Raw genomic sequence first — 24,360 nt, forward strand, 5'->3', positions numbered from 1 at the left:
ACACATGCTTAGAAGACATCACAGGCAGGGTTCTCATTCCATAGCAAGCCAGCAAGACCTCTTATGTAGCCTCCAATTATGTTCTTCCCCAGTGTGTTACATTACTCCTCCCCAAACTGAAACATTCACTAGAGGTGGAGGGAACTCTCCTCCAGATAAACATGGATTTAGTGTTCATGCAGCTTTCTGGTTTTCAAGATCTGGGGGTAAATTATAGCAGAGCTCCTCTCAGTGTTTGTTGGGGTAATTGTGTAGCAGAGCTCCTCTCAATGTCTGTAGGGGTAAATTATAGCAGAGCTCCTCTGTGTCTGTTTGGGGTAAATTATAGCAGAGCTCCTCTCAGTGTTTGTTGGGGTAAATTATAGCAGAGCTCCTCTCAGTGTTTGTTGGGGTAAATTATAGCAGAGCTCCTCTCAGTGTTTGTTGGGGTAAATTATAGCAGAGCTCCTCTCAGTGTTTGTTGGGGTAAATTATAGCAGAGCTCCTCTCAGTGTTTGTTGGGTAAATTATAGCAGAGCTCCTCTCAGTGTTTGGGGTAAATTATAGCAGAGCTCCTCTCAGTGTTTGGGGTAAATGTGAAGCAGAACTCCTCTATGTCTGTTGGGGTAAATATAGCAGAACTCCTCTATGTCTGTTGGGGTAAATATTGCAGAACTCCTCTCAGTGTCTGTAGGGGTATATGTATAGCAGAGCTCCTCTCAGTATCTGTAGGGGTAAATGTATAGCATATCTAATCTTTGTCTGTAGGGGTATATGTATAGCAGAGCTCCTCTCAGTATCTGTAGGGGTAAATGACAGCTGATTACATGATCTGTGTGTTGCTTTTTTTTTCCCCAGTGACCCCTGTGAGGACTTCTATCTCTCCCACTGTGAATATGAAGGCTCCTGTTTTTCTCCTGCGGGGGCCCATGTCTGCCCCCTGCAAGAGCTCTGTGAAGACCTGTCTGACGTGAAGGCCCCCCCCCCCCGGTGTCCCCTATAGAGAACTATATCTGTCCACTGTGGGGAGGGCCTTATTTTCTCCCTTTGAAGACTGACCAGTATCTTTCTCTTGCAGATGCCCATGTCTATTCCCAGTGAGGGCCCTTATCTGTCCTATAAGGGCCTGTGTCTGCCCCATGCAAAGGCTTCCTACCTGTCCCCCTTGAGGGTCATTATTAGCTCTTGTAACGCAGTCTGTGTCTCTCCTGTGAGGGCCCATGGGTCTTCTCCCAGTGAAAGCTCATATCTGCCCCTTGTGAGGGCCCATGGGTCTTCTCCCAGTGAAGGCTCATATCTGCCCCTTGTGAGGGCCCATGGGTCTTCTCCCAGTGAAGGCTCATATCTGCCCCTTGTGAGGGCCCATGGGTCTTCTCCCAGTGAAGGCTCATATCTGCCCCTTGTGAGGGCCCATGGGTCTTCTCCCAGTGAAGGCTCGTGGCTGTCCCCTTTTGAGGGCCCATGTCTCTCCTCTGTTAAGGCTCATGTTTGCCTCCTAGAAAGATTTGATCTGTCCCTTTTCAAAGGTACCATATCTGTTCCCATTGTGATACATACAGTACTTCCCCTGTAATGGGCCATGTCTGTCCCCTGCAAAGTACCATATCTGTCCTCTTGGAGGGCCTATGTATGTCCCCCCCTGATGTTTTGTACCTCACCCTTTGAAGACCTATGTCTGTCTCCTATGGGGCCCCTATTTTCTCACTAGAATGTCCTGGGCTTGTATCCTGGGAAGGCCCATATTTGTCTATTGTGAGTGTCCATGTCTGTCCCATATGAAGGCACCTGGAGGAGGGGTAATTGGATATCTGTTCTGAGTTAGTAATACTTGTGTATTGTGGACCCCATGACATTATCCATAGTGGTGATAGGTGGGGGGGATTGGGGATGGGTAAGTACGGAGGTCTTGTATGAGGCCCCTAGTCCATATGACAGGTGAGCGTGTTGTTGTACGTGTTGGGCTCTTGCATATGATGATTTCTCCTCTATGGAGGTCTGAACTACATTTGGAAGGCTCTTCACTTCTAGAATTTTTGAATCCAGAAATGTGTTGTGTTGCAGGAGCAGGGGGCTCGCGGGAGGAGCCACAGTTTGTGACCGCACGTGCTGGAGAGAGCGTCATCCTGAGGTGCAACGTGGTCCATCCGCTCACAGCGCAGCCTCCGCCCTATGTTGTAGAGTGGTTTAAGTTTGGTGTTCCCATTCCCATCTTCATCAAGTTTGGCTTCTATCCTCCTCACGTGGACCCAGAATATGCAGGTAACTGTTTGCTAGACTGTTACAACCTTTTTAAAACTTGTTACATTTACTGAATCAGTGTCACATTCTCATTTAATTTTGAACCCTGACTTTCCCTTCATGGAGGCACAGCATCACATGTGGGCGATACCTAGGACTATCTACATGCAAATGCAGTCTGCCTATGAATACCCACTCCTCCTGGTGAACATCAAGGCCTTTTTTTTTTTTTTTTTTTTTTTTACTGTATTTTTATTGAATTTTAACTACCTGCTTGACCGCTCACAATAAAGAACATTACAAGTGGGTGGCAGGTAGAGTCGCAATCACATACATGTACGTGGTTGGCTTTCCTCTGGGTTTGGGACGCACGTCCGTGCGCCCCCTGCTGACCCGTGCTGTGATTGGACACAGCACGAGCTTGGCAGCTGATCAGCTGTGTCCAATCACACACAGAGTTCTGTGTTTACAAGAACACAGAACTTTGTGTACTGTGAACAGCAATCAGGCTGTTTTTTCTCCCTGCTTTTCAGGGAGAAGAAACAGTCCGATAGTAAAGTAAAAGCAGGACACATTACACATTGTTAGGTTCACAGTTAACCCCTTGATTGCCCTTTGATGTTAACCCACTCCCAGTCAGTGTCATTAGTACAGTGTACAGTATTATCAGTGGTCATTATTGATGGTGTACGGGAGCAAGCCCTCCACTATCGCAGTCCCACTATAAGTGGCTGATTACCGCCATTACCAGTATAGCGTCTATAACAATAACATTTGAACAGTAGTCATATCACAGTAAGTAGTCTCTAAAAAAAAAAAAAAAAAGAAAATGGAGCATGGGTTTGTTAGGAAACATTTAAGGCCGAGTTTAGTCCCTGCCAGTAGACACAAATTGCAGCATTTAAACATGTTCATATAAACCATCCTAAACAAAATAAAAGAGGTTCCCATTGATAGAAAAGGGTAACAGGAGTCCGGAGCACAAGAGATTGGGGACATAACAAACCCAGTCAGCAAAGTCCAAATTAGTAATACATCAAAATATAAAGGACCAACACAGTGGTGGGATATGGAACGGGGAGGGAAAAGGTGGTGGACGTGAGGTAGAGGGAAACAACACTTGTCTGAGACTACAAGCCGAGTCACAGCCATCTAAGGCATTGAGAACATCTTAGAACAATCAAAGGTATAATCAATTGTACTTAACAGAAGAATTAAGAAATAAGGACAGTAGAATAAAGCAAGAAGGAGGGTCAGTCCAGGACTCGCTAAGGGACTGAAATATATTGAATCCATGGATCCCAGGTATTATCAAACGTTTTAGTATTATTGTGAAGAATACAGGTGAGTCTGTCATTAACCATGATCCAGTTAAGCTTATTCTTGACATAGTCAAGTGGAATTGCCAACTGCTTCCAATATTTAGCAATGGTAATTCTTGTTGCCAACAATGTATAGTTTATCAATTTATGTGACTTTCTGGAAATGTCGTCAGGAATTTGTGAAAAAGGACTGTCTCCGAGGCTCTGCAAATATTCACTCCCATCACTGAGTAGATAAAGTTAAATATTTGGAAAAAAACACTGGTGACTACCGGGAACTGCCACCAGATGTGGTACATAGTTTCCATCTGGCTGCAATGCCGGAAGCAAGTAGGTGATGAGGATGAGTGCATTTTGGCAACCCAAGTAGGGACTAAATATCAATGTAGCAATGTTTTATAATTTGCTTCTATTAATGTGTTAATTGGTATTTTAGACAATGCAAAGGCAAAGAGGACCATCTAATAAATTGAGTTTGTATCGGATAAAAGAGACAATCTGATTGGAGGGTATCTGTAGCTTGTCTTTAAAGTGCTGCAAAGAATATATTCTATCACCATTGAGAGAGTCTCCTATCTGCAACAACACTTTTTGTTGATCCACCATTGAAATGGGGTAGGTACCAGTCAGGCACAAACTCAGGATTGCAAAAAACAGGAGCCAATGGTGTATGCAGAGATGATAAAGATTTATGGTGGCGTACTCTATCCCGGGCGGTCAATTAACATGCTAATGTGTGACACAATATAGGAGGGTGTAACCGGTTAGGAAGCCATAACAAGGAGCCGATGGCAATAGGATGACAGGAAAAAACCTTTAACAGAAACCCAAAGGGGTGTAGGCTCCCTGGCAGAGGTGTAGGCCAATTCAGCAATTTGTACAGCTTGGAAATAAGCTTGTAGATTAGGAAGGCCAATCTCACCTTGTGGCTTTGAGGCATATAATGTCAGTTTGTTCATCCAAGGTTTTCTATTACCCCAAATAAGGTGGAGGACCTCGGCCTGTAAACTCTGTAAATCACCTCTCGGAACTGCTATCGGTAAGGTTCTAAAATAGTACAACAGTCAGGGTAGGAATGTCATTTTAATAGTTGATTCTGCCAAACCAAGATAACGAGTAGTCCGCCCAATGGCAAAGATTGTTAAAGTTTTTAAAAAAGGAGGGGGGGGCGTAATTAGCCTGATAGTCTCGATAGAAGCAGTTAATTGAATCGTTAAATATGGCAAGGAATGGTGTGTGAAAGTTAAGTGTTCCGGAGAGTCTGCTCCATAGAAGAGGGTAATGAAACGTTAAGAGCTGTCGTTTTTTTGAGAATTTAAGAAAGCCCAAAGAGTTGGGAAAATTGGCTTAGAAGAGATGGCAAATTAGGTAGTGACCTGAGGGGCAGTAATATACATAAGAATGCCATCCGCAAATAAAATACATTTGTGTTCCTGTTGCCCACAACAGATACCATGGATGTAGGGGTGGGAGCAAATCACCATAGCTAAAGGTTCAATTGCCAATACAAAAAGCAATGGAGAGAGCGGACAGCCCTGTCTTGTGCCATGTCAGATGGGGCACAATGAGGATCTATAGCCTCTAATGGAAACTTGAGCTGAAGGAGTATCGTATAAAGTGTTCAAGAAATGTGAAACCAAACACAAATGCCTTCAAGGGTGGCAAATAAATATTCCCAAATCAGGCTGTCAAAACCCTTGTGGAGGTTCGAATGAAAAGAGCACAATTTCCCTGAAAGAGGAGCATCCCACTTAGAACATACAGCAGAGATCAAGGTGATAGACCAGCGATCTCATCTAAAGTTTGCTGTCCAGTTGTGAAGCCTGACTAATCCTTTTGAATATACTGCACAAGAAAAGATTTAAGACGCAGGGCCAAAAGTCTCCTATGAATTTTCAAGTCACAATTAACGAAATTGGGTGATAATTAAGAACATCAGTAGAATATTTATTAGGTTTGGGAATTACACTAATCTATGCCTTCTTCTCACCTAGAGGAACCACACCACCATCTCTTAAAGAGTTAAAATAAAGGGCCATATGGGGAAGACGTTCAGAAAATTTTTTATAATATTTATTAGGGAGACCATTGGGACCAGGCGATTTATGTGATGACAGGATCTTAATGACCTTGTGGAGCTCTTCACAAGTAATAGGCTGTTCCATGAGCTCTCTATGGGCATCAGTGAGAAACGGAAGAGGCAGAGTCCCCAAAAAGTATTGAATTGAAGGACCAGCAGTCTGAGGCTGACTATAGAGTTTAGCATGGAAATTGTGGAATTCCTGGAGAATCTTCTGAGGATCCTGCAAAATATGACCCCCGAAAGCCTAATTTCAGGGAGCGCCAACTGAGTGTTTAGGAATGAGTTTGTGTAACAGGTCAGGATTTGGGGTAGTTTTGTGTTGGGTGACTAAGGCTTCATATTCTTTAAGTCTGGAGGACAGTTGGATAAAAAAGCCTCTGACGGAGGACTTATGAGCTGCCCAGTTAACAGCAGGCATAGTATCCTCTGCCTTATTAATTACAAGGTAGGAGTTTAGATGATCAACAATGTCCAAGCAATAAGACTCCTTACTAAGAAGCAACTCATTTAAACTCCAGTGTGGTTCGGCCAGTTTACCCATCAAATTGGAAAATGTCAGCACCACAGGGTCATGGTCTGACCAGGGTGTAGGTGCAAATTTAGCCAGTGGTAATTTTAGATAACTGTTCCGAGAGGAGGAAAACATGGTGAATACGAGAATGATTATGAGCCATAGAGAAATGAGTGAGTCTCTAGAAGTGGGATTGGCCTCCCTCCAGACATCGACAAATAAATAGAGATATAATAATTGTGCAAATTTGTGATTTTGCTTAGAAAGGGATTTAAATTCAACAGCATGAGATGTATCTAACGTATGATCTAAAGCCAAGTTTGAATCACCCGCCAAGATAATGTCGCCCTCAGATTCAGAGGATAAAGACTGAAATGGGGATTAAATATGTTTTATAACAGAAAGTAGATATTTTCTCCCCTCGCCTTTCAGGACAGCACCTGGAGAGAGTGCAGCTCCACCCATAACACAGGAAACACTGCAACTTAAAAGTCTGCGTCTTCCACATGCCTTCAGTTATGGTGTTTCCTCTGCCATGGTGGAAGCGCCGAAGGAACCTGGGTTATGAGGAGGCTGTGCTCTCTTCAGCGTTTGGAGTGCGTTGGTCTTTTACCTCCCAGATGGATCATGAGGACCAGCCCAGCTCCTTCCTCTGGTTGGGGGGGTCCTTTTCTGCTCAGGGGAGCGGTGACCAGCCGGGGAGTCCTGCCACACTTTTTCCTCTCGCAGGGAGCGGGTCTCCCGGGTTTCCGGGCCATGGGAAGCCTACAGGCAGCTTCTGGAGGTCCTGGCTGGTCCAACCGGCGGGGAACATCGCACAGCGGGGGCATGACGGCATTGGTTCCAGCCGCTGCAATGCAAGGGGAGGAGGCAAGTCGGCAGGTGCTTCCAGGTCACCAGGATGCTGGAGACCGGCGGGAACTTTAAAGGACCACAGGTCTCGGTAAGCTGCGCTCTCTGTAGGATGGAGGAGACAGAGGGTCCAGCAGTGGCGGCAGAAGCAAGCGCATCATGCACCAGCCTAGTCCAGGTAAGGGGAGTACAGTGGTGGCTTCTATCCTTACAGTGGGGCTCCTTCGATTTTTCTTCTGGTATGTTCTTTGTTGCCTTCCCTGGGAAGCCTGCTGCTGTGGCACAGAGGTGACTGCTCTGCTGCATGGCTCAGGGGGATGACTTGGGGGTAGTGTGAGCTAAGTCTCCCCCTCTCTTCTCTCTCGTACCTTCGCACAGTGGGTTAGGAGGGTGGGCTGAGGAGGATCCGGCTGGATGGGAGTCTGATCTGGGTTTTTTCTGTTGTCCTGCTCCTTTCCAATTTTTTAGGTCAAGGCTATGGTCAAGACAAAGGGGGTCACACCAGTTAAAAGGAAGTGTCCGTCTTGTAGGAATCCCCTGAGAGAGTCATGGCCAAAACCGCTTTGTAAAGTATGTGTGGCAGATTTAGTAAAAGAAGAATCTTTGCAGCAATGCAGTCACATGTTTGCTTCTGTCAAGAAGGGATTGTCGGAGACTCTGGGGTCAGTCCAATCCTTGTTGGATAAACTGACACTTCACCCTGCTTTGCAAACATAGCACCTTGTCCAGTCCATGGCCGTCCTTTTCAGGCCAAAAGGAAATCGGCGACTCGAAGGGACAGAGAGAGCGTCCTTCCATTCCTCAGAGATTTGGAGGAAGAGGACGGTGAGGAGCAGGTTGCAAGCTCGTCCAGATACAAACTATCGTTGGCAGAGGTGAACGACCTGCTGAAAGCAATATATATGACGCTGGAAATCCAAGAGGAGAATGTCCACCTGTCAGTCCATGATAAAATGTACAAGGGCCTGAGACAAGCTAAACATAGTCTTCCTGGTCCATCAGGTATTCTCAGACTCAGTAAAGAAGGAATGGAAGGATCCAGAAAGGGGTCCTTTCTTTTCCAAATCTCTAAGAAGGTTTCCCTTCGAGGAAGACGAGTCCCTGGTGTGGAATAAGAAACAGAGGTTGGATGTGGCATTTTCGCAAGTTTCAAGATGCACTGACTTGGCTTTTGAGGATATGGACATTCTGAAGGATGCAATAGATAAGAGGGCAGACTCACTCCTTAAAGCGTGGGACTCTTCCCTGACCAACCTCGAGCCGGCTATGGCCTCCATGGTAGTGGCGAGAAATTTGGAGTGTGGGTTAGAACAGCTGAGTGATCATGTCAAGGCAGGGAACTCCAGGAGGGAGCTTTTGGAGTAATTCTTTCTAAAAGCTGTGAAGTATATGGCTGACGCATCGGCAGAATCTATCAGAATGACAGCCAGGTCTTCAGCATTGGTCAACTCGGCAAGGAGAGCCATCTGGCTCAAGACCTGATCGGGAGACTCGGCTTCTAAAGTGAAGTTATGCGGAATCCCCCTTTCGTGGAACCTGCTCTTTGGCCCAGATGTGGAATCGGTGCTGGATAGAACAGCAGATAAGAAAAAAGCTTTCCTGTGGAAAAGTAAGCAACCAGTCAGAATTTTTATCTTTTTTCACAAACTCAAAAACATAAGGAACAGGCCCAGAAAAGAAATTGGAGTTTCCAGAGAATAAGGGGTAAAGGAAGGAGGTACTCTTCAGACCCCCAAAGAGGCCATCCAAGAACCAATGACATCTCTCTTCCGGTGGGAGGGAGGCTTTGGACCTTCTCCTCACTGTGGGAAGAAACAACATCAAGTGCCGATGTCAGAAATATTGTGACCCAGGGGTATGGCCTGGAGTTCTCCCACACCCCACCATCCAGATTTTTGTGTGTCCAGTCCCTCAAGGAGTCATGAGATGGCCTCATCAATGACGTCCCTTTTTGAAGGAGCTGATGCAGCAGGAGATCATCATTCAGGTGAGAAGGGAACAAGAAGGCTGAGGGTTGTACTTGCACATCCTCTTAGTCCAAAAGCCTTCAGGGAAGTTCCGTCTAATCTTGAATCTGAAGTTACTGAACTTATCCATTCAGTACAAGCACTTCCGCACAGTTACAATTTTTTTCAGTGAGGAAGCTGCTATCCCTTGTTGCTTTATGGCGACTATCAATCTGCGGGATGCAGTTCCTACGTTTGGTGGTCAATCTGGGATTGTCCATCTGGCACCTGCAGTGCTTTACTTCGGCCTGTCATCTTCTCCAATGTTGTTCACCAAGGTCGTGGCAGAAGCACTAGATCCTCTGAGGTTGAGAGGGATTTCGGTGGTGCCATACTTAGACGACCTACTCGTGTTTGCAGAAACCAGGACACAGGTGCTGTTAGATCTTCAGACCACTCAGGCTCATCTGAGAAGCTTAGGATGGCTGTTAAACCTGGAAAAGTCCAACTTGATTCCAGCCCATAGAATAAGGTTCCTGGGATATATCATAGATTCCATTCAACAGAGGATACTCCTTTCGGAGGAGAAAATAGGATCCAGTTGGGCCTTAGGCAGGTTCAGTGCAACCTGTCGATGTCAGTCAGAGTGGCCATGTCCGTTTTGGGACTGCTTACTGCCACCATCCCAGCAATTCAGTGGGCCAGATTCCATTCCCGTCCCCTCCCAGGGGGGCATCCTGCATAAGTGGACATATCCAGATCCTCTGGACATGCCTATAAGGATCGCTCCAAAAGTGAAGAGGGCGCTTTGGTGGTGGCGAGATCCAACATATTTAGGGAAGGGCCTGCTATGGTAATTTCCAAAGTCCAAACATCTAACGACAGACACGAGTGCATGGGGGTGGGGAGCCCACTTCAGAGATCAGTCAGCACAGGGCCCGTGGTCCAAAGTGGAGGCCAGGAAGTCCTCAAACTGGAGGGGATTGAAAGCCATCCGGCTGGGTCTTCTTTCCTTTCAACAGTCAGCAAAAGAGCAGCACATTCAGGTCCTATCGGACAATATAACAGTGGTAGCTTACATTTCAAGACAAGGGGGCACAAGGAGCAGGGAACTCCTGGAGTTGGCACTAGAGGTCCTGTCTTGAGAAGAAAAGAATTTGGCCTCCCTCTCGGCCATTCACTTAAAGGGCTCGCAGAATCAGCTGGCGGATTTCTTGAGCAGAAGAAAAGTAGTAGAGTCCAAGTGGGGATTGAATCAGGATGTGTTCCAGCTGATCTCAGAAGCCTGGGGTGTTACTCAGGTCGACCTGTTTGGAGCGATTCAACCTAACAGCTTGGTTCTTGAAGAACTCCTAAGAAGAAAGGGGCTATCAGATAAGCTTATTGCCACCTTAGTCTCAAGCAGGAAAGTGACTAAAGCAATATATCTGAAAGTATGGAGAAAGTATAATTCCTGGTGTTCAGAGAAGGGTTTCCAGGTGAACAGAGTCATGTCAGTCCTGGAATTTCTCCATGAAGGAATGGAGAAGGGCCTAGCTGCAAGCACCCTTAAATCTCAATATCTGCATTCCGGGAGAAAAAGTTATCCCAGGAGGTGCTAACTATTAGATTTTTTTTAAAGCTTTGGCCAGGACCAGGCCAGCTTCAGTTAAAGTTTTTTTTTTTTCCAAAATGGGATTTGTCTTTAGTTTTACAGGGCCTCACAAAGAAACAGTTTGAGCCCCCTAGAGGAAGTGTCGGTGCAAAATTTAGTTCTAAAAACCATTTTTCTAATTGCCATTATGTCAGCTCGAAGGATTAGTGAGATCCAGGCGCTGTCGATTTCCGAACCTTTTTTAGTTATTTTTTCGGACCGAGTGGTCCTTAGAACGGATCCGGGCTTTCTTCCGAAAATCTCCTCATCCTTTCATCGTAAGCAGGAAATAGTATTGCCTACCTTCTGTACAGCTCCAGCTAATCCAGGGGAAGAGGCGATTCATACTTGAGAAGATGTCTGTTGAGATTTTTGGAAGTGTCCAAGGGGTTTAGAAAGTCGAACTTCTTATTCATACTCTTTATGGGAAACCGCAAAGAGGAGACAGTCTCCAAAAGTACTCTGGGCAGATGACTCAAACAGGCCATCAAAGAACCCTATGGGGCATTAGACAAAGTTAATCTGGAGGGGGTTGCAGCACACTCCACAAGATCGGTGGTGGCCTCTTGGGCTGAAAAGGCTGGTGCATCTCCAGGACAGATTTGCAAAGCGGCTACTTGATCCATTTTTTCCACATTTATACGCCATTATAGCCCAGTCTTTCGGCAGGAAGGGCCTGCAAGTGGTGGTCCCACTCTAGAGGTAAGTTACTCGGTTATCCTCTCCAGGTGTTGTCCTGAAAGGTGAGGGGAGAAATCCTTAGTTGGACTTACCGGTGACGGTATTTCTAGGAGCCTTTCAGGACAGCAGTCTCTAACCCTCCCTTTTTTTACTATGTCCGTAATTCTGTGGTTGGCATGGTATCCGTTTTTTCGCTTTCTGTTTTCCAGTTTGTCAGAGGTTACTCGGTTATAACTGAGGGCATGGTGGAAGAGGCTGTGTTTCCTGTGTTGAGGGTGGAGCTGCACTCCCTCCAGGTGCTGTCCTGAAAGGCTTCTAGAAATACCATCACTGGTAAGTCTAACTAAGGATTTTTTCCAAAAAAAATCTTTCGTCTTTTTCTGTTTACATAATAAAAAAATAAAAACCCAGTGGTGATAAAATACCACCACAAGAAAGCTCTATTTGTGTGAAAAAACATGATATAAATTTAATTTGTGGACAGTGTTGTATGATTGTGCAGTTGCTTTAACTGGCAATAGCACAAATGCCCTGGTCATGAAGGTTGTAAAACCCTGCAGATATCAAGTGGTTATTGTGGAGTTACAATACAAAAGGAGGGTCAAGTATGATAGTATAATGTGACATAAAGGTCAGGTTGCACAGTGACCATGTCATAAAAGAAAAAAGTTGAATCTCATATAAAAATTCCCCTTTAGATATACAATGCACAGCTTATGAGTGTAAACAGTATCCATGAGCTGTCACACCTGTATACTGATCTATATCTCAATACAGTAGGTCATATCAAGCTTGAGTGCAAATAGATTTAAGAAAATGAGGGGGGGGGGGGGGGTGCCTAATGTACAATGCACAGCACCATCAAGGTATTCTGATATCTGCATAACTCCTTCCAAGAGCAAGTCCACTGCCTGTATCAGAGCTGGTGGCTCCTGGAAGCAGGGTGCTGTGATGATTTCAGGAAGCTGTGTACAGCACTCTGCCGGCCCCTCCCACCAGCTATGATCTGCCTGCATTGCATTGAGAAGCACAGGGACCCATTTATTACCCCACTAGGTCTGAAATAAAGTATTTAATGAAAACATGTTTTATTTAAAATGTCATTAACATGTTGATGAGGGTAGAAAGGGACCAGGGAAGGCAAAATGTTAGGCAGAAAATAAATGTCATCTTAAGTGTGTTGAACAGTTCTCCATTCACCGAGCCCTATGTCTGTGTACCTGCCTTCATAGGTGATACTGCTGCTATCACTTCTGCTGGGAAGAGGCTTTTGAAAGTTTGTCCAGTCATATTACATGGATTTTACATGGTTTATTTTTATTTATTTTATTTATTTATTATAGAACAGTTGTTACTGACTGAACTACCTGAATGAGGAGATTTGAGGTGTATAAACAATGATGTCTCAATATTAGCAATAATATAGTTTTTTTTTTTTTTTGGTTTTTTTTTTTTGTGAAGAGATCAAGACCTTTGCAAATTTCTACTTTTAATAGCAATGAAACAACGTTTTTTGTTTTTTTTAAGTGCAGATTTATCACTTTGATTCTGTATACCATTTCTTTTTATTGTAATAGTTTTTGGTTTGAGGGTCCGGCTCTAAATTAGAGCTGAGAATATGTACACAAACTGACTGCTCATTTACTGGGTTTACCAGGTTTTTTTTTTACACGTTTTGCTGTTCAGTTTGATTTACTGTGATGTGTGGGCACTTCCCAAACTGGACACACAAAGGGGGGGATTTACTAAAACTGGAGCACTCAGAATCTGATGCCGCTGTGCATGTTAACCAATCAGCTTGTAACTGCAGCTTGTTCAGTTAAGCTTTAACAAAAAAACAAGCTGATTGGTTTCTATGCAGAGCTGCACCAGATTTTGCACTTTCCAGTTTTAGTAAATCCCCCCCCCCCCCCCCCCCAAAAGTATAGCAACATAAGATGACAAAGCTGGCTGTAGCTTTAACCAAGCATTTAGCAAGCTCAAGTAGACATTTACTAATCATTTAGTGTTTACAGAGCCCAGTGGTGTCCCATAGCTTGTTGAATTCTCCCTGAAGCCTAATAATGGTTTGTATAAAGCTGCAGGCAGAGCTTCCATTCCAGGCTAGAACTGAAGGATGTTTCCAGAGCCACAAAAAATCTGATCAAAGCTCAGTAAGTGCTTTGTAAATGCTGCACAATGTGAAGTGTTTACAAGCTTAGATTAACATATAGCTAAGAGAGTGACATAGGGTTTCTGCAATAAAAAAAATGTGAAGAGACGTGAGTTCTACATTTTGGAGGAGTGAGAAGGAATTATGAGTCATAAGCTCCATAGTATATACCCTTGGAAATTGAAGGAGAGGAGCTCCTTCTAAAAGCTTCAACTGTGCCAACAAATCTGGACTTGTTGCAATTATTAGTTTCCTCCACCATAGGCCATTATATTCTCCCAATAGCAGTTGCTGTCCTTGTTTTCTTCTCATCAATAAAGTGGAGGTGTCCGTGACATTATAGGTCTGGATGAATACTCTCCTGACTTGTCACAATATGACAACAATATATTTTTTATAAAAGCTCCACCTTTTTATCATGAAAAAGCCATCCATTACAAGAATCCTAAACAATGGCCATGGTAATATATTGTCTGAATTTTACTGATCGTTTTGCTATCTTTTTAGGCCGTGCCACCCTCCATGACAAAGCATCGCTGCGCATTGACCAGGCTCGCTCACAAGATCAGGGCTGGTACGAGTGCAAAGTGCTGATGCTGGAGCAGCAATACGACACATTTCACAACGGCAGCTGGGTTCATCTGACAGTGAACGGTGAGTATGGTGTATGGGCAATGCCAGAGGATGAAGAATGATCAGAACATATGATAAGGTGTGTTCTTGGTGCTCATTATATTCACATTGCCTCCTCTGCCTGGTATAGGCAATACCTGACCAGTGTCAGGACACGCTGCAACTCTTAGCTCTACAACTGAATTTAGTGTTTGCTTTATGAATATTTTAAGTTTGGGATGGAGAACCGTAGCTTGGTGGCATGTTGACCAGATACATCCATTTTGGATCAGCTCTCTGTTCCCACACTCTTCTTATAGAATCTGACTGCCTACAGGTGTGCTCCAAGGTAAGTCTCTATAAGAACGCTCTTCTAGGGGAACTTTCAGTAGTGTTCCAAGACCTGTTGTGGGCACAGAAAAAATATCACACTTTTCTTTCTTTCAGCATCCAAGTTATTGCCAAGTGTTCCAGCCTGTTTACTTATTGTACTGAATAGACGGAGGATGTATTTCTAAGACACAATTATAGTGATGTGTTGTGCACAGAATATTACTCTTCTGGTTCTGAATTGTTATAATTTGGGAGTATTTTTTCCTCAGAGGATTGATCCGGAAGGAGTTGGCCCTGTGTGGCAGATTTGACCCCAGTTACCCCAAAGGTGGTTATTTATTTTATTCTGAAGTTGAAGAGAGATGGACTTGGCAGATGAGCCTTTTATTCAGCCACCTTCCCTGTATGGAACCCCCATATAAAAGTTAAATCGGCTAGATTTAGGGTGAATATTTTGTACCTCAGGTGATACATTTGTGTCCCCTCACAGTTCTATCTTTTTCATGTATTTCTTCTATGTGATATACCATGCCATAATTACAGTAATTGCACATTTATGTTTTCTTCTGCCAAAATTCGCTCACTGTTCAGACATTCAGAACTTTTATCTTCGGCTTTTTAGGGGGTTTGGTTGGAGAATGTGTACTGAGCTTATTGTACAGATCTCCCTGCTGCCATCTGTGTGGGTATGCAGTCGGTGATCCCTCGCTGTCATATTGTATGTTTTGGATTCCTGGTTGTCATACTGTAAATTCCTGATCCCTGGCTGTCTTATAATGTAGATAAATAACCATATGGACCACGCATAAGTGCAAAAATCAGCATGAATTGTATAACAAAATAAACAGAATTAAATAGATTCAGTCCCAATAAGGGGAAAAAATGGTGCAGAGTGCTGATATTCTACTGTCAATTTCTTAATTGTGAACTCCGTTTACAATACAACCTGTGCTCAGAATAGTTCCCCACATGGACTGACACTCGCCATCATCCAATGACCACCTATCTCTAGGAGGGTCATTTGTGCTTTGGGGACTATCCCAGTGAAACAGTGTTGCTAATGGTAACCACTTTTCCTCCAAGTGAGCTGTATCTGTTACCAACTTTCTCCTTTCCTTATCCACAGGATGTTTAAAATCTTGTCCGTTTTCTTGAATTTTTGAAAATATTATTATATAGCCCTGATCCCTGGTTGTCTTATTATATAGTCCTGATCCCTGGCTTTCTTTATTATATAGCCCTAATCCCTGGCTTTCTTTATTATATAGTCCTGATCCCTGGCTTTCTTTATTATATAGTCCTGATCCCTGGCTTTCTTTATTATATAGCCCTGATCCCTGGCTTTCTTTATTATATAGCCCTGATTCCTGGCTTTCTTTATTATATAGCCCTGATCCCTGGCTGTCTTATTATATAGCCCTGATCCCTGGCTGTCTTATTATATAGCCCTGATCCCTGGCTTTCTTTATTATATAGTCCTGATCCCTGGCTTTCTTTATTATATAGCCCTGATCCCTGGCTTTCTTTATTATATAGCCCTGATCCCTGGCTTTCTTTATTATATAGCCCTGATCCCTGGCTTTCTTTATTATATAGCCCTGATCCCTGGCTTTTTTTATTATATAGCCCTGATCCCTGGCTTTCTTTATTATATAGCCCTGGTCCCTTGCAGTAATAGTGTATCTATGACCCCCCACTGTCAACATGTATATCTCTGATTCCTGGTTGCCCTATTGTCTTTGTATCCCTGATTGTCATATTGTCTCTGTGTGATTTATGCCTATCTTATGGTATCTCTGTTCATCATACTGTATATCTCTGATCCCTGATTGTCATATTGTATTTCTATGATTTATGCCTATCTTATGGTATATCTCTGTTCATCATACTGTATATCTCTGATTCCTGGTTGTCTAATTGTATATCTCTGATTGCTTGTAGTCTTATTCCCCCCATTTCTATCTTTTAATAGCTCCTCCAACCTTCACTGAGACCCCTCCACAGTACCTGGAAGTGAAGGAAGGAAGTAGCATCACTCTAACTTGCACTGCTTTTGGGAATCCAAAGCCAACCGTCACATGGCTGCGAGAGGGCGAGTTCCTCGGGGGAACCCCAAAATATCAGGTGGGTAACAAGTCACAATCCCCCCCCCCCCCCCTTACGGGTAACGTGATTTCATGCAGAATAGCCAGTATTTAGGTTTTAATTTGTGTAGAAGAAGGGCAAAACATGAATTTTCTTCATAGGCAGATATTTTAGTGATAGACCAGGATTGGAGTAGGTAAAAGTTTGGGGTTGCTGTGGGTCCTACGCCATATAGGATATAAGCAGTGAGTGTCATTGGTTGAAGTGTGGGTGTTGTTGACATGTGCTTGCTTTCTGCAGGTGAACGATGGCAGTCTGACCATTTCTTCGATTGGGCGTGAAGACCGGGGCTCATACACTTGCCGCGCTACCAGTATTCAGGGAGAAGCAGTTCACAGTACGCGGCTTCTAGTACAAGGTAACGGCGTCTCATCTGCTCCAGGCTGCCATGTCCCCGGGGTGTGCCCTCGCTGCTTGGCCTCCAGGTGACAACATGGCCTGTTTTGGGCAGCTGAGGTAATGTTTCTTCTGTCCCCAGGGTCGCCTTTCATTGTTTCCCCTCCTGAGAACATCACCGTTAACATTTCCCAGGATGCCCTGTTCACATGCCAGGCTGAAGCGTATCCAGGAAACCTCACCTATACCTGGTACTGGCAGGATGAGAATGTCTTCTTTAAAAAGTAAGTTGGCCTGATAACCTTTTTCCCTGTCAGATGATTGTCTGTGTGTAGGGATTTACCTGTCAGATTGAAGGTGTGTGTGTGTTTGTGTGTGTTTGTTTTTGTGTCCATCCATCAATATGTGTGTAGGTGTGTGTTAATGGGTTTCTCCATTAGATTGTATCTGTATGTATTGGTTCCATTAGAATGTACTTGCTTCTGTAGGGATCTGTCTGTTAGATTGTATGGTGTAGTTCACATGGGCTTCAGCATGTATGGGAGTAGTGTGAACAGCAAACTTTAATGAAGCTTTCGCAGAAGTTTGGGCAAGCTTCAAGCAACCCTCTTGAAGCTTTTAAAACACCATTCAGCTCCTGATTTAACTAGAGATGAAGATGGGAGAGAGGGAAAAAATTATAGATTATATTTTTCTTATAAATTTTCTCACTGGACGGTTAATCAACAGTTGTTGAGGTGTGAGTTGTGCGATGTAGAAAAGCTGAATGGTAGCCTCATCAGACATTGCAATTCTAACAAGCGTTGCATTTTCTCTCTTGTGGCAGTGACCTGAAGCTGAGGGTTCGTATCCTCATCGATGGAACGCTCATCATATTCCGGGTCAAACCAGAGGATGCTGGGAAGTATACCTGTGTGCCTAGCAACAGCCTTGGACGCTCTCCATCAGCATCAGCATACCTCACCATCCAGTGTGAGTCTGGCTGGAGGATATCATATAGGGACAGGGGTTTTTTAAATCAACACACACAACCTTAAAGGGGAAGTCACTGTCCTCATCCGAGATCCTCTTTGGGTTCCTTCGGTTTCCAGATAGCTGCCAAAAATGTAATACATTAGTCATGTCTAGTTGGCAGAGCATGTAATAAGTTCAATATTAAAGTGTTTTGCCTCTTGTGTAATTGATCTTTCGTCTTAACAGATCCTGCACGAGTAGTCAACATGCCACCTGTCATCTATGTTCCGGTCGGTATTCATGGTCAAATCCGCTGCCCTGTGGACGCTGTGCCGCCTGTCACCCATGTGAAGTGGAATAAAGATGGCCGACCCCTGAAGATGGATAAGGTTGGTGATGGGTATTGTGGCAGAATCACTCATTCATTTTGTCATTCTCCACCACTTTGGTCAGGTGTTCTATGTGATCGAGACTGGTGGGTGATTTGGTGGTTGGTCAGCGAAGGGAAGTGGAGGTTCGGTCATCCAGAGAGTGGGTGGGAGAGGGAGCGCACTTTTTACCTTTGTGATTCAAAAGACTCAACCTATCTATTTCAGCCTGCCTTTACACACATATGAACTTTAATGGTATCTCAGCCTTGGTCCATAGGGTTCAATATTGAGTTGGCCCACCCTTTGCAGCTATAACAGCTTCATCTCTTCTGGGAAGGTTGTCCACAAGGTTTAGGAGTGTGTCTATGGGAAGGTTTGACCATTCTTCCAGAAGCACATTTGTGAGGACAGGCACTGATGTCGGACGAGAAGGCATGGATCGCAGTCTCTACTCTAATTCATCCCAAAGGTGTTTTATCTGGTTGAGGTCAGGACTCTGTGCAGGCCAGTCAAGTTTCTCCACCCCAAACTCGCTCATCCATGTCTTTTATGGACCTTGCTTTGTGCACTGGTGCCCAGTCATGTTGGAACAGGAAGGGGCTATCCCCAAACTATTCCCAAAGTTGGGAGCATGAAATTGTCCAAAATATCTCGGTGTGCTGACACCTTAAGAGTCCATCGGATTGCCAAACAGGGAAGTGTGATTGGTCACTCCAGAGAACATGTCTTTACTGCTCTAGAGGCCAGTGGCGACGTGCTTTACACCACTGTATCTGATGCTTTGCATTGCACTTGGTGATGTAAGGTTTGGATGCAGCTGCTCGGCCATGGAAACCCATTCCATGAAGCTCTCAATGCACTGTTGTTATGCTAATCTGAAGGTCACCCGAAGTTTGGAGGGCTTTAGCTATTGACTCTACAGACACTTAGCAACTTCTGCACACTGTGCGCTTCATCGTATGCTGACCCCGCTCTGTCATTTTACGTGGCCTACCACTTCGTGGCTGAGCTGCTGTTTTTCCCAGTTGCTTCCACTTTGTTTTAATACCACTAAAAGTTGACCGTGGAATATTTAGTAGCAAGGACATTTCACATTTGGATTATTGCACAGGTGGCAACCTATCATGGTACCACGCTTGAATTTGCTGAGCTCCTGAGAGCGACCCATTCTTTAACAAATGTTTGTAGAAGCAGTCTGCATGCCTAGGTGCTTGATTTTATACACCTGTGTCCATGGAGGTGATTGAAATACCTGAATCCAATGATTTGGAGGGGGTGCCCCAATACTTTTGGCAAAATGGTGTATGTGAATAATACGAACACCCTCAAAAATTAAACAATGCCCTACCCAGAAAAGATCAACTACTTTCACCCTTGAAAGTGATATAATCAGCAAAGAGTTCTTTTCATTTCCCCTCTACACCTCTTCTCCACCAAAGTTAAATATGTAATCTTAATTACCCCAAATGCACATCTTTCAACAACCAACATAAAGTGCAAAAAATAAATAAATAAAAATTACAGTACAATAAATTAAAATGAAATAAAATAAATAAATCAACTTCGTGTCCAAAAAGTGTCCTTCTATATACAACAAGTCCAAAAGACTTTTTCTTCACTTCAATCACTTCTCCTTGTGATATTTTATATGACGTGTCCAGGAAGTGACGAAACGCGTCGGGACACGTGACGTATGACGCAATCACGCTAGACCGGAAGTAGGTGTGCGGCCATCTTTGATTAGGGAAAATGCGATTTTCTCCAGGAAAGTGCCTGTCCATGTGCAAAACAAGCTGAAAGCTGGATTTTTTTTATGTAAGTGGATGTAATAAAAGTGTTGTACCTTTTATTACTCAGTCTCTAACTGCCTATTTCACCTTATGAGGGATATGGAGACATACCAAAAGGACATGGGTATACGTGTAATGGAAGTATGAGAAAATTGGATGTGCAGCTATCTACTATTCCAGAAAGCGGATTATTACCTCCATAGGGTAATTGTTCATTTGCAGCACCAGTTTGGAGTGGTCACCTTTACACTGGTTGATTTGATTCACATTTTTTGAGTATTGGTTGCAGTGTGCTGAGTTCACTGTCACATTATATAGATGCACTTGGTATATGTTTCGAGATATATTTTTGGTGCACATTTAGAGCATATTTATAGATTATAGATACATTTTTATTTTTTTTTTCTTCACTGCTTAAACACTTTGTGTTGGAGTGTGCATGACACATAGTGCACAAATACATTTTTGTTATAAGATAATACACTATTTGCGATTTATATTTTTTTTTGAGGTTTGTTCCACTGGATTATCGTATTGGAAATTTCATATAAAATATCACAAGGAGAAGTGATTGAAGTGAAGAAAAAGTCTTTTGGACTTGTTGTAAATAGAAGGGACACTTTTTGGACACTAAGTTGATTTATTTATTTTATTTCATTTTAATTTATTGTACTGTAATTTTTATTTATTTTTTGCACTTTATGTTGGTTGTTGAAAGATGTGCATTTGGGGTAATTAAGATTACATATTTAACTTTGGTGGAGAAGAGGTGTAGAGGGGAAATGAAAATGGTGTATGGGCACCCAGGTCCCATATGATGTATACTATCCCATGGCACACCTGGAAGAGCCAACCTCAATACTCATGATATTGCTGGTAGTATTCCTCACAGGGGCTCTGGGTGAAAATATCTCTGTTGCATAAGTTTGCACGTATAGAAGCTGCAAACTGTTCCAAGGTTTCTCTGTACAGCATAGTTCTGTCACAATCTAAGAGTTCCAACATTGGGACTTGCATAGCAATGAATAGTGAGTAGCTTACCAGGTGGTTATGCCATCCCCGTCAGCTGCATACATTGCAAATATATGTGATTGTCCTTTTCACATGAGGAGGGGGAAGACAGATGAACCTCCAGTATGCTATGTTTGTACTGTGACACTGCAATAAATACAAGGAGTTTTCACCTCTTTAAACTGCAGGTTGAATTTTACCACATTTTGTGTTGTTACCTGCAGGTAAGTGGCTCCTACTTTACTCTTTGCTATATTTAGCCCTAAGGTGCTCTCACAGATTAGTGTGCCAATTTTATTACATATGTAGGATCCTGCCGTAAGTTGAAGTGTCCCTATCAAAATATAATGTTTGCAACTGGGCTGTATTCAGCCTATTTACAGTTGTGTCCAAAATTATTCAACCCCCACTGAAATTGAGTGTTTTGGCCAGTTTGACATTGCTTTTGATCATTCAGTCATCTTGCTTACATTTACATTAAAGAGGCACTTGTAGGTCAGACAAATATAACATAACAGTTATAATGAAATAACCACAAATGTCTTTTCTGTGCTCACAGCATTATCAGTTTTATTCAACCCCCAAGTGACATTCAATCTTAGTACTTAGTACAGCATCCTTTTACAGTTATAACAGCTTTTAAACGTGAAGCATAGCTTGACACAAGTGTCTTGCAGCGATCTACGGGTATCTTCGCCCATTCTTCATGGGCAAAGGCCTCCAGTTCAGTCACATTCTTAGGCTTGCGCACTGCAACTGCTTTCTTTAAGTCCCACCAGAGGTTCTCAATCGGATTTAAGTCTGGTGACTGCGATGGCCACTCCAAAATGTTCCAGCCTTTCCTCTGCAACCATGCTCTAGTGGACTTGGAGGTATGCTTGGGATCATTGTCCTGTTGAAAGGTCCAACGTCTCCCAAGCCTCAGGTGTGTGACGGACTGCATCACGTTTCCATCCAATATCTCCTGGTACTGAAGAGAATTCATGGTACCTTGCACACGCTGAAGCTTCCCTGTACCTGCAGAAGCAAAACAGCCCCAAAGCATGATTGACCCTCCACCATGCTTCACAGTAGGCAAGGTGTTCTTTTCATCATAGGCCTTGTTCTTCCTCCTCCAAACATAGCGTTGATCCATGGGCCCAAACAGTTCTAATTTTGTTTCATCAGTCCACAGAACACTATCCCACAACTTTTGTGGTTTGTCCACATGGCTTTTGGCATACTGCAGTCGACTCTTCTTATTCTTTGGAGACAGCAAGGGGGTACGCCTGGGAGTTCTGGCACGGAGGCCTTCATTACGCAGTGTGCGTCTTATTGTCTGGGCTGAAACTTCTGTACCCACATCTGACAAATCTTTTCTCAGTTCCTCAGCAGTCACACGGGGACTTCTCTCCACTCTACGCTTCAGGTAGCGCACAGCAGTCGAAGTCAGCATCTTCTTTCTGCCACGACCAGGTAGCGTTTCAACAGTGCCCTTTGCCTTGAATTTGCGAATGATGCTTCCTAAGGTGTCTCTTGGTATGTTTAACATCTTTGCAATCTTCTTATAGCCATTGCCCTTCCTGTGAAGAGAAATCACCTCTTCTCTTGTCTTCCTGGACCATTCTCTTGCCTTCACCATGTTTGTAACCACACCAGTAAATGTCTAGAAGGAGCTGAGTATCACAGTCATTTTAAAGCTGCCTAATTGGTGCTTATTATGCTTGATTGCTGCTCGGTGACATCCACAGGTGTTTTCAATACCTGATGGAAAGCACCTGTATGAACCTCTGTTCTTCAGAGTGGTAGTCTTTAAGGGGTTGAATAATTGTGGCAATGAAGAAACCACATAAGAACCATTTACTACTGTATTACATAAACAATTGATGTCATTTTAGTTGCATTTGGGTAGTTACAACGTCCTTGTAGGATTTGATTCTGAATACAATTCCAAATGTACACTATAGTCCCTAAACCCCTTTACAGCATTGGGGGTTGAATAATTTTGGACACAACTGTATGTTATTTTGGGTTCTTTAGGTTTCTCCCAAGCCAAGGGCATTGTTTCTGTCTGCTGCTGTTAAGAGTTCTCCTGTAGAAAGTGTGAGGAGATACAGTGTATTGAGTTATGAATATTTATTTCACCCTGGTCAATCACTGAGCGATTCAATCCAGTAATGTGGGGTGTGGAAAAGGAAAACATCTGGAGGGATCTTCTGGAAGAATCCTTCCAGGCTTTGCCTGGTAAGGATATGAGTGTAGCGGGGTCCACTCCTAAGTTATTGCCTGGGGAGGGTGTAGCTCCAGAGAGGCTCAGTCATTGCTCCCTATGCCTCTTGGAGAAGGAAGCCAAAGTTAAGAGAGGGCTTTGTTTTCCTAGCTACCTGTCTGGGTCTAATGTCCTAAGCAGACCTGTGGCAAAGACTCAACAAACTGAAAGTTAGCTAGCTGTTTGGGTCTACTGAATCTACACTTTCTTGTGGCAGAGGCCCAAAGCTGACCTGTGGCAGAGATCAGAATGATACTAACCGATCTGGGCCTAAAGAACTCTTTGAAAAGTCTGTTTTGTGGAGGGATTTTTGCTGCTGTTTTGGGTATCGTATACCCTGTCACTCTTTCACCAATTTATAGCCAATAAAGCAAGGAATACAAAAGTCTGTCAATTCTGAAGTATGTTTGTCAGCAAGTGTTTGGGTATACCCTTTAGGAAGGGTAGGAGAACCTGAAAAAAATCCAGAAGCTTTCAAGAGCAATGTTTCACAGTATTAAAAGTAGTTTCAATTAGCCCCTCCGGTATTGGAATACGGGGAGTAGTCCCTTGTCATTGGTTATAAAGCAACTGAGCAGCTGCCATTTTCTCTTTTTGCTTTGTGCACATCTTTGTGCAGAGTTGCGATGCCTAAGACTATTTATCTTGAAGAATGACATGTTTCTACTCCTTTTTTTTTTTTTTTTCTCCTAATGTTTTCAGCTGTCAGGTTGGAAAATCTTGGATGATGGATCTATTCACATCGAGGAGGCGACAGAGGAGTTGCTGGGCACTTACACCTGTGTGCCTTACAATGCACTGGGGACCATGGGCCAGTCCCCTCCTGCACGGCTGCTGCTGAAGGTAAGTAGAGTAGGTAGGTGATCTCACTTGTGTAAGTTTAGGGTGTAAAACAGATTTTTGTAGTTTGATTGGCAGTATCCACAGAGTTCTGATTTTTATGTTTGCATGCAGGTGTAGTCAAAGAGGTCACCTTCTGCCTAATCATTTAGCACATATATGGAGAGAGGGCCCCATTATGGGCCTGTTAGGGCCCTGATTGCAGATTGTATTTGTGAATTCTGGGTGGGCGGGAAATTTATAAAAAGCTTTGTGATTGTTGAGAGATAAAATGCAGCAGATTGTTTTCCATTAGAGAGATTCCTGGAATGGAGAGAAGCAGC

At 43.6% G+C, this 24,360-nt stretch overlaps 1 protein-coding gene and 1 pseudogene across 5 annotated transcripts in view; both read left to right on the forward strand.

Annotated features, from left to right (window-relative positions):
• The window catches only part of LOC149441807 (protein turtle homolog B-like), an 89,780-nt gene that overhangs the window by 18,761 nt on the left and 46,659 nt on the right, over window positions 1-24,360 (forward strand). For all 5 annotated transcript variants that reach the window (XR_016307293.1, XM_089656867.1, XM_089656868.1 and 2 more), the window contains exons 2-9: window positions 2,041-2,238; window positions 13,905-14,051; window positions 16,315-16,466; window positions 16,728-16,845; window positions 16,966-17,107; window positions 17,650-17,795; window positions 18,024-18,166; window positions 23,900-24,040. Coding sequence is in view for 4 of the 5 variants with exons in the window: in XM_089656867.1 (XP_089512993.1) it covers window positions 2,041-2,238; window positions 13,905-14,051; window positions 16,315-16,466; window positions 16,728-16,845; window positions 16,966-17,107; window positions 17,650-17,795; window positions 18,024-18,166; window positions 23,900-24,040 (1,187 nt within the window). In the remaining variant the exon portion in view is untranslated. The remainder of the gene's footprint in view (window positions 1-2,040; window positions 2,239-13,904; window positions 14,052-16,314; window positions 16,467-16,727; window positions 16,846-16,965; window positions 17,108-17,649; window positions 17,796-18,023; window positions 18,167-23,899; window positions 24,041-24,360) is intronic.
• Window positions 7,035-9,795, forward strand: LOC149441808 (uncharacterized; annotated as a pseudogene).

The sequence above is a fragment of the Staurois parvus genome, unplaced genomic scaffold (assembly GCF_062004578.1).
Source record: "Staurois parvus isolate SC_StPar_1 unplaced genomic scaffold, SC_StPar_1.0 ptg000943l, whole genome shotgun sequence".
NCBI classification, from domain to species: Eukaryota; Metazoa; Chordata; class Amphibia; order Anura; family Ranidae; genus Staurois; species Staurois parvus.